Here is a 10,972-nt window from a genome sequence, read left to right as displayed (position 1 = left end):
ATTATTTATTTGCAGAGCAGACTGTTTTGAGTTTAACTTTATTGCAGACTCTCATCTTGAACAAGCATGAAGGTGACAGTGTAAAGTAAAAACTCCCTCTTGAGGAAGAAACCTTTAACAAAACCAGGCTCAGGCCAGCCGGCTTTCTGCCTCGGCTGGCTTGGTTTGGTAGGAACAGATACACAATGGCAGGTCAAGAATCACATGTTAAGATAGAAATAGTATCAAATGAAAACTATTTAATTTTGATCATTCATTTTAAGAAATGAGGTCAATTTGTCCTATAGTAGTCTAATCTTGACAACATAACAAGCCAACCCTAACTATAGGATTTATCAAAAAGGAAAGTCTTAATCCCAGTCTTAAAACTGGACAATGTGTCAGCCTCATGGACAGAAACTGGAAGTTGGTTCCACAAGAGAGGAGCCTGATAACTCAGAGATCTTCCTCCCATTCTGCTTCTTGAAACTCTAGGAACCACAAGTAAACCTGCAGTCTGAGAGCAAATTGCTCTGTTAGGAAAATATGGAACAATAAGGTCTGTAATATAAGATGGAGCTAGGTTGTTGAGAGCTTTGTAGGTTAGAAGTAGGATTTTGAATTCTATTCTGGATTTGACAGGGAGCCAATGGAGAGAAGCTAAAACTGGAGAGATATGATCTCACCTACTAACTCCAGTTAAGACTTTTTAAAGAAGTATTTGGACACGCAGATAATAAACCATTGCAATAGTTCAGTCTAGACGTGACAAATGCATGAACCAGTTTTTCTTCATCATTTCTAGATAAGATGTTTCTAATTTAGTGATATTACGCAGGTGGAAGAAGGCAATTCTAGTAACGTTTTTAATGTGGGGGATAAAAGACATGTCCTGATCAAAAATAACACCAAGATTTTTAACATTAGAGCTGGAGGACAGATTAATGCAATCCAAGGAGGATGAAACACTGAAAAATGTATTCCTAAGGTGCTCAGGTCCAAAAACTAGAACCTCAGTCTTCTCTGAGTTTAAAAGCAGAAAATTAAGGGTCATCCAGGTTTTTATGTCTTTAAGACATGCTTGTAGTCTAAGTAGCTGATTGAATTTATTGAGTTTCATGGACAAAGATAACTGAGTATCATCAGCATAACAATGAAAATTTATCCCATGCTGTTTATTACTTTACTTTTTTACTTTTTATTACTTTTACTTTTATTTACTTTATACCTAATAGAAGCAAATACAAGTATTGCACATCACCCTACTTCTTTGACACTCGCCATGCAAGGTGGTGTGCTGTATACACTTCTTTAAGAAAGAATGGTACTGAGTTTCAATGTTTTAGCTTCATGGAGGCTGAATTTGAACTCTGTTGAGATGTTTCTGGTGTTGGTTCCCCTCAGGTTTCAGGAACCTGCACCTGGATGACCAGATGACACTGCTTCAGTGCTCCTGGCTTTTCCTCATGTCCTTCAGTCTCGGCTGGAGATCTTATCAACAGTGTAATGGAAACATGCTCTGCTTTGCTCCGGACCTCGTCATCAATGAGTATGCAGCGTTTTATTAACACCTGTGTTTTGATGTGTGTGCTTTTAAAGACATTTTGTCTGTCTGGTTAGTGGAGCATCTCAGAAGTACTGAGCCTCAATATGATACAGTAATTGATTAAAACTCAGCTACAGATGGATTTCATTTTTAGAAGATTGCAGCTAATTCTGAAAGTATATTTAATAAATGTGTCCATTAGTTTCCCCCCCTGGTATTTAATGAATATTTGTTCACTTGAAGGCACTTCTGTAAACGACATAAAATGAAGTAAATCCCTAACCGAGTGCGTTTGCACCCACAGGGAGCGGATGAAGCTGCCCTACATGGCCGAGCAGTTTGAGCAGATGATGAAGATTTCCAGCGAGTTCGTCCGGCTGCAGGTTTCCCACGATGAGTATTTGTGCATGAAGGTCCTCCTGCTGCTCAGCACAGGTCAGACGTTAGCTCTGGAGCTGTTAAAAAATTGCACTTCTTTCAGGCTCAGGTGTTGGCATTGTGTTTGTGTGTGTATCTTCTGCAGTACCTAAGGACGGCCTGAAGAGTCAGGCGGTGTTCGAGGAGATCCGCATGTCGTACATTAAGGAGCTGGGGAAAGCCATTGTGAAACGCGAGGAGAACTCCAGCCAGAACTGGCAGCGTTTCTACCAGCTCACCAAGTTGTTGGACTCCATGCATGAGGTACAGACATGCAACATTTGGGAGATGTTGGCTAGATCCTTCTGACAACATGAACTTTGTTTTTTTTTTATAACTATTAGAAGAAGTAGCTCATCTTCAGCAACACAACAACTCAAGTAGATGGTGTTTTTAGATATGTGAAGCTTAGCTGGTCTTATGATGTATTACAGTTTATCTGTTAAAGGGACAATATCGACTTTCAACTACATATTTGAGCAGCAGCATTTTAAAACTAAATGTACAGCCTTTCAAACAGCAAATATATTTTTGTTTATTTTTTTTATTTGACCTTTATTTTGCCAGGTGACATGTTTGAGAACCTGTAATATTTCAGTCTTTTAAGGGAGACTTTCTAAATGAAGAAGGCTCTACTTGGTGAATCAGGTGCTTTAGTTCAGATAGACCCTCACAAGTATAGCACAGACTGTTTAGTAAGGTTAAAGAGTAGCTAAAGTATATTTTCAGCTGCTTCCATCTAGAGCTGTGCGATAAAAACTTTTTAAAATATCGAGATAATTTTTTTGCGATACGAGACCATATCTCTAAATGATAAAATGTTATACTTGAAAATCCGCCTGCTGTCTTCTTTCTCCGATGCAGCCCCTCCGCCTGCCGCCTTGAATACAAACCTAGCCCCTTAGCCACGCCCCCCCCCCCCCCCCTTTCCTGCTTCTCCAGGAGGTGGGTGGGAGATGTTCAGCACAAGTAAACACGGGAGATTTATGAAGAACTGCTGAGCAAAAAGACAAACATTGGCTGTTCTTTCGGACATGGTTTGGATATAAATTGTCAGATGAGGGGCAGAAAAATGATTTCTGTAGACAATGCTGAAAACAAGTCCTGACTAAAGGTCGGAACTACGACTTTTTTTCACCATTTAAAACAGTGGAGTGGAGTATGAAGCATGTGTGAACTGCAGCTGCAGCTCTGACAGACTTCAGCCTCCTTCCCTGAAACAAACCACGGGTCAGAACTCATTTAGCCGCGCTGTGCCTCATGAGAGGAAAAGTGAGAGCATGACATTAATAAAGCAGCAGCTTATCATATCGCTAAAAACACAGTCCTTAGTGGCTAACAAGACAGCTAACGCTTTAGCCGTCTTGTTCCACAGCCGAGACTGGGACCGTGTCTGTCGGAGTCTGTCGGAGCTGCAGCTTCACACACACTAACGTCGTGAAGGTGGCGCAGCTGAAGAGGGTTATTATTTAATATATGTAAATAAATGTCTAAAAAAATAAACAATTTAATGTATGTAAATAGTTTTTTTTTTTTAGACATTTATTTTGTACAGTTACAGCTGTTGTTAATAAATGTGCCTGTGTGACAACTGGGACAAAGCTTTGACTCGGAAATATATTTTTTAGAAAGAAAAAATATCAATATCTATATTGTATATCGCAGTTTATCTTAAAATATTGAGCTATTAATTTTGGTCCATATCACCGAGCCCTTCGTCCATCCATTGATTCTGGGTTTTTGTACACAAGTTGTGAGAAACCTTTGTCTCTGCTAGGCCTTTAGTCCAGATCGTTTGAATTATTGTCCGTTCTTGCACAAACAGCCTGAATCACACTGGTGCTTCAGACCTGCTTGGAACATGAACACTGATGTCCCCAATGAATTAACGACTGAATCTCATCGCTGTCTCGACCTGATGGGACCAGCAATGTGCATTTTATATTTAAATGTAGCTTTTGTGTGTGTGTGTGTTAAACATTAATCAACACCCCATGCGTTGTCTCCTTGTGTGTGCAGATGGGCGGCGGGTTGCTCAGCTTCTGCTTCTACACCTTTGTGAACAAGTTCCTGAGCGTGGAGTTCCCCGAGATGCTGGCGGAGATCATCAGCAATCAGTTACCAAAATTCAAGGCTGGGAGCGTCAAACCTCTCCTCTTCCATCAGAGATGACTGTTTCCTGTAGCAAACACAAGGCCTTAAAGTCCCGCCACATCACCTCAGCAGCTCGACACAACTCACCCCCTCCTCCTTCCCCCACCCCCATCCCGCCACCCTCCAGACAAGCAAAGAATAAAGAGCAGACTACCTAACGCCAGGAGAGGACGACGTTTTCAGGAAACGAGCATCGGCGTGACGGGCGCAAATGGTCTGGTGGGATAAAGCGACGTTTGTGTAGGAAGCAGACGGCGAGCGCGCCACGTTTTGCTTTGTTCAAGAGTCTAAGATATAGTGTCTAATAAGAGTAGGAACTGTTTGTAAAATCTAATCGCAGAGAGAAATAATAGGCTAACATTAATGTTGTCTCAGGTGTCTTACTTTCAAATCTAGAACGATATCTAAAATAGATACAATTATCTATGTACAGCTTCTGATAGTATTTTCTACATTTTCAAACTACGACAGTTTATACAATTTTCCAGGTCGTCGTCACCCACGAGGGTGATGAAAGCTTAATAACATGCTCTTAAGTAGGCTTTTATGTTCTAATTTTAGTCTTTATAGGAGGTTGTAACGAAATGTTTTTTCTGTCACACAGAGGAAAAAGATCTGTTTTCTAGCGATTTCAACAAAAGCATATTTCTTTGCTTTGATTATGTAACTATTTACATAGTTTTTCGTGGACCTGTTGGCTATAAAGTCCACCAATAATTTCTCCCACAAGCCGACCTCTTCCAGGTTTACACGTCGATTACAAAAGGGAAAAAGATGTGCCTTTTTTTGCTTAAAAAAATCATCTAAGCCATTTTTTTCCTATCGTCCTTCAACCTGTCATCGTCTACCTTCATCGTAAGTTGATTGTACTTTTTTATATTACACACAGTTGCAGCTTTCCTCTTTTTTATTTTTTTTAGTGGCTGCTTATCTTTTCAAGTGGCAGCTCGGTTTATCCTACGTGTGTAGACGTTTTTTTTTGTTTTGTTTTTTTGAATCGCTGAGAAACAAAAATATTTAGCCTGCTTCCTTTCATGCGAGCTCGTCACGCACACACTGCGGCAGAGGTGCGAGCCGAGCGCCTCGCACTCTGCGAAAGGCTTTAAGAAGACTGTGAAGAAAGATTTTTATTCTGTACCAGTCTTTCGTGTGAGACTTTAGATGAAATAGCTAGAACTTGTTTTCTGTCTGCCCCAGTAGTCTGATTATAGGATGTGATGGATACATGCGTTTGCCAATCACACGTGAAAGGGCATGTATTATTGTGCTTGCAAATTTGTCGTTTTTGAATATTCAGGAGTACTAATTTCTGTCGTTTTTTTAATATGGCTCAAACTAGTTAGAAAATAACCGTCCTCCACGTTTTTTTTTTGTTTGTTTTTTTTGGTATAAATACAGTCCTAATTCCAAGGATGACTTTTCTATAACCGTGTATCCTTTGCTCTCTGTAAGCATCTGCATTTTTATTTTTATTTCCAAAACTTTTGTATTATTTTATTTATTCACGGGATAGTTAAACACTTTTTGAAAACATAATCAGTTCGTGTTTTGCTAAGAGTTTAGAGTCGGTGCACAGTTTGAACAGCAGAAAGGAACAGGCCTGCTCAGTCCAAGTGATCGTTTGTGTGTTTTGAAGCAGAGGGAAAGGTTTGGAGTAGAGTCCGTCTTGGCTGTTGGAGACGGCTCCTTGACTGGCCTCAGTTTGGAGAGACGGTTCAGTCCTGACCAGAAGGAGGAGCAACGGACTAGACGTGAGCGTTTTAAGCAAGAACTCGGTTTTCGTCAAAGATTTGAGCCCAACTCGTGCAGGGCTAATTAATATAGCACAACGATATCCGCACAACAACAAACTGTTTAAAAGCAGAGAAAGTATCGTGATAATCACCGAAGATGCTTTATGATTTAGGATTGTTGCCCGTTTTGTGCTTGAGCATAAAAAAACGCCTGTTCACACAATTCTGGTGACGTAAAGTTTACGCCTCAAAGCTCAAACCCTCCAGTGAAACAGGCTGTCGTGCTGCTACTGCTGCTAGCCAGGGATCTTTCAAATCTATTTTCACTGGTCCAGTGTCCTGGTTTCCACTTAGCCTTCCAAACGGAGTTGTTTTTTGTGGGTGTGGAGGCATCGAAGAAGGGAGGGGGGACCACACATGGACTTGACCAGGTGCAAGTGTAAATACAAAATAAGATGGTTATGTGCTAGTCCAAGCAGAGCCAAAGTGGACTGCTTCCATCCTAACCCTCCTGCTGCCCCTAGTTTAAAGACCCAGGTCTACTGGGTCGTTTTGACCCGAGGGCAGCAGGAGGGTTAAAACTCCTTCAGTCTCAAAAATATTAGTGATTCCTGCAAACAGTATTTTATAAATATCATCAGGTTCACATCACAGTTGAAGCATATTTAAGTGTAAATAGTGTCAGCAGTAGCTAGCTGTAGCACTTCCTGTGCATCCTGGGACTCTTCCACTATTTCTGCCAGATTAGCTGTGAAATTCAAAACTGGCCGCGATAGAAAACGTTTGCACGAACCGCTGTGACGTTAGCCGTTAGCTCGTTAATCTGGTCAGAGTGAGGTCGGTGACAGAGCTATCTTCAACAGGTAAGATGATGATATTCATTTCTAATCTTTTCACTTCAGAAACCTCTGAACCATCTCTAACAGCCAGCATCTTATGACTGGGCTCAGTCTCTCTGGGAACGGATGCCACCACACTGGGTGTTTCTTGTATAGTTGGTTTCCTGTTTAGGCCGAACCGACTCGGCTGAGCTGCAGATGGCATATTGGAACCATCCGATTCATAATTTTCAGCTTCATTAATGTTGCAGCTGGTCTTAATTTTCTCTTCACTCTCAGCAAAAAATATGAAAATGATAATATTTTCCTCTTCAAATGTCAACATATTCCTGTTTCAAACGATGGCTTGTGTATACTGCACTTTGGATCAGGCGTTGGCAGATTCATTATCCTTTAACCCCCCCACCCCCGTGTGACACCATATTTTAATCGTTGCATGTTGGTGTAATCGTCTGAAGGCCCTCAGTCACCACGGACGGGACAGGCAGGCACAATCAGATCCTTCGTTCTCTGGGAACTATTTCAGTGCCAAACTCCCATTTTTTTTTTATTTTATTTTTTTTTTTTTGTTGTCAGGGATGCTTGGAAATCGGTCAGTATTTGTAACAAATGAATCCATTTATGAAATCTTTGTCGAAAAGGAAAATAGGAGGAGTGGGTCCTGAGCTTGCCTGACCTTCAGTCCCGCACATCAACGCAGGTCTTTGTCTTCGATTTGTGCGTTTTCGATGTGTCGCAGCTTTTTCATCTGGTCTACAGAGCTCATCTTAACCTGTTTTTTTTTTTTTGTGTGTTTTGAAGAGATTTTAACACGTGATAAAAGTTTTATTAAAGTAGTAGCAAAGAACTGTTATTGGTAGGTGAAACATCTGTCAGGAACGAATTAAAAATGTTGTGAACGGCTGCAAAGCGCTCACTCCTATATATAAATATGAACTACGGTTTTTAACGTCTATCCCAAAACCAGATAAAGTGCTTCTATATTTTATTCTGCTCCAGTGCTCAGGTTTTTAAAGAAATGGTCTGACTCACACAGTTTATCGTCCGCTCTCAGTTCTGACAGGAAGAACCAAAAACAGTTTTTGCTTTTGTGTTTCATGTTTTATGTGTAAAATTTAAAAAAATACAAAAAAAAAACCTGCAAAGTTTGAGGAATCTGCCACCGCCTTTCACACCTCCTGTGAGCTCGAACAGATCTGGGTTTTTTTTTTTTTCAAGAATAGTTGAACACTATCCTCATTTCCTGTAGAAGGTTACTTTCACATTCAGTATATCCAAACTTCTGCTGCTGCTCTTCATTTATACAGGTATATATAGAGAGATTTAAATATATATAGATACATTTATATATATATAAATATATGAGATCGCACACTTGCCTCGTCTTGCTCAAAAATGTATCCTGTTTACTTTCCTGTACATTTTTGAGACCAACTGAATATGCAATAGAAATGACAGATAATCTATCTTCACAATGTGCTCTCGTGTTTTTTTTTTTTTTTTTAATCAACACAATATAAGCTACGTGCATACGGGAGATTCATTACTTTTTTTTTTTTTTTTTTAATCTCTGCAGGCCAGATTTTCAGGATCTTTCAGGAAACGATAAATCAGCCCGCCCAGATTCCAACAAAACGCAGATTTAATGTCGAAACACGGTGACCAAAGCAAGTTCAGATCAATTCAACACAAAATACAGAGCTATGACATGTGTACAGGTCTTTTTATTATTTTTATTTTTTACATGTCTTTGGTCAGATTGTGTAATACTGTGAATAGGATAGGACTCGGTCTTTTTTCATACACAAACTGTTTGTGAAAGTAATCAACCAGCTTGAATCTACACAAAAAGATTGCACTACCCAAATATTGTTTGAAAGTCTATTTTGTATAAAAACATATGCAGACAATAATTATGAGAATTGCAAAGGGCGGATCATGTTTCACTGGTTCATGTTTTCTCCGGAAAGCGTTTTTTTTTTTTTTTTGGGCTCTAAACCAGTTTAATATGTACATATAATCCATTGTAAAGAAAAAAAAAAAAAAAAGATGTGGTGTATTTGTCTCCAGGTAGTTTTTTCAGTACCGACCCTCTGTATTCTTTCTCTCTGTAGTGTGACTCTTGTTGATCTTTTCCTCCATTGATTAAAGGTTGAACCGTGTGTGTTTGTGTGCTACTTCTCCACCTGAACAGGATCTGTACGCCAATGTTTGCCCCGACACTAACGCGCTGATTCTGAACGGTGAACGCGGTGAAAGCCACTTTTCATGATTGCAGCACTTCTTCATCGAATAAATGTGTTTTCCCATCCGACACCTGGTTTATTGTAATTCACTGAGACTTCGCAGACTGACCAGACTGAAAACTACACGTGCAAAAGGAAATGAGCGCAGGCCACAATCGAACAGTAAATGTAAAAATTATAAGGCTGTAAAAAAGGTGAGAAGCAACATTGCAAAAAGACGTCTTAAATGTAGCAGACTAACAGGCGTGGAAAAAACGATTGTTGAATTAAACTAATTCAAGAAATTGCTTTGAAATTTTGGTTCAAATTAATTTTAAGAAAACTGGCTTTCACAAAAATATGGCACCCTTTCTAGAAAAACATCTAAATCCTGCAGGCTAGCGGGCCTGAAGGACCAGGATTGGACACCCCTGGAATAGTCCAGTGTGTCATTCTTGGGTGTTTTTATCAGTTTTGGGTCATTTTCCTGTTGGAGGACTCTTGGATCAGCAACATGCTCCCAAGTCCTGCTGTATATTTTACTCCAGTGTGCCTCGATAGTCTTGAGATGTAATTGTCTTGCACAGATTCAAGAAGACCTGTCATGCAGCAAAGCCCCCCCGACCACAATGGAGCCTCCATGTTGCACTGCAGGTAACCATCTTCTTTATGGGGGTCCGTGAACAAACCTGTAGCTGTGGAATTCTGATCGGATCTCTCCTTAACTTGGCAGTCAGGGAGTGAGAGATGACGGGATGTACAGCCGCTGGTCATAAAATTAGACTATCTTGAAAAAGTTGATTTATTTCAGTTAATCCATTCAAAAAGTAAAACTTGTGTATTCATTACACACAAACTGATATATTTCATGTTTTTTTCTTTTAATGTTGATTATTATAACTAATGAAAACCCCAAATTCGGTATCTCAGAAAATTAGAATATTACTTAATACCATTTAAAAAATAATTTTTAGAAATGTTGCCCAACCGAAAAGTACGAACATGAAAAGTATGAGCATGTGCAGCACTCAGTACTTAGTTGTTGCTCCTTTTGCCTGGATTACTGCAACAATGCAGCGTGGCATGGAGTCGATCAGTCTGTGGCACTGCTCAGGTGTTATGAGAGCCCAGGTTGCTCTAATAATAATAATAATATATAATAATAGTGGCCTTCAGCTCTTCTGAATTGTTGGGTCTGGTGTATCACATCTTCCTCTTCACAATACTCCATAGATTTTCTATGGGGTTATGGTCAGGTGAGTTTGCTGGACAATTAAGATCAGGGATACCATCATGGTTCTTAAACAACATGTACTGGTAGCTTGCAGGTACCAAGTCCTGTTGGAAAATGAAATCTGCATCTATATAAAGTTGGTCAGCAGCAGGAAGCATGAAGTCTCTAAAACTTCCTGGTAGATGCTGCGTTGACCTTAGACCTCAGAAAACACAGTGGACCAACACCTGTAGATGGCATGGCCTCCCCAAACCATCACTGACTGGAAACTTGACACTGGACCTCGATCAATGTGGATTCTGTGTGTCTCCTCTTTTCCTCCAGACTCTGGGACCTTGATTTCCAAAGGAAATGCAGAATTTACTTTCATCAGAGAACATAACTTTGGACTATTCAGCAGCAGTCCCAGGTGAGACGCTTCTGACACTGTCTCTTGTTCAAGAGTGGCTTGACACAAGGAATGCGACAGCTGAAACCCATGTCTTGCATGGTGGTTCTTGATGCACTGACTCCACCTGCAGTCCACTCTTTGTGAATCTCCCCCACATTTTGGAATGGGTTTTGTTTCCCCATCCTCTCCAGGGTGCAGTCATCTCTATTGCTTGTACACTTTTTTTCTACCACATCGTTTCCTTCCCTTCACCTCTCTATTAATGTGCTTGGACACAGAACTCTATGAACAGCCAGCCTCTTTAGCAATGACCTTTTGTGTCTTGCCCTTTGTGTGCAAGGTGTCAATGGTCATCTTTTGGACATCTGTCAAGTCAGCAGTCTTCCCCATGATTGTGTATCTTATAAGAGACCATTTAAAGGCCTTTGCAGGTGTTTTGTGTCAACTTGCTGAT

At 40.2% G+C, this 10,972-nt stretch overlaps 2 protein-coding genes across 2 annotated transcripts in view; both read left to right on the top strand.

Moving 5' to 3' along the window:
- LOC119408264 (glucocorticoid receptor) overlaps nucleotides 1-10,972 on the top strand; it is a 156,577-nt gene that overhangs the window by 35,862 nt on the left and 109,743 nt on the right. The gene's annotated exons all lie outside the window — the stretch shown is intronic.
- On the top strand, nucleotides 1,777-4,449 carry LOC119408512 (glucocorticoid receptor). Its single transcript, XM_037675340.1, has 3 exons — nucleotides 1,777-1,960; nucleotides 2,049-2,206; nucleotides 3,962-4,449. The coding sequence occupies exons 1-3, from the start codon at nucleotides 1,837-1,839 to the stop codon at nucleotides 4,112-4,114; spliced, it is 435 nt and encodes a 144-aa protein (XP_037531268.1). The 5' UTR covers nucleotides 1,777-1,836; the 3' UTR covers nucleotides 4,115-4,449.

This window comes from Nematolebias whitei, chromosome 4, assembly GCF_014905685.2.
Source record: "Nematolebias whitei isolate Nwh7 chromosome 4, NemWhi1, whole genome shotgun sequence".
NCBI lineage: Eukaryota > Metazoa > Chordata > Actinopteri > Cyprinodontiformes > Rivulidae > Nematolebias > Nematolebias whitei.
This window is presented reverse-complemented; position numbering and strand designations above follow the sequence as displayed.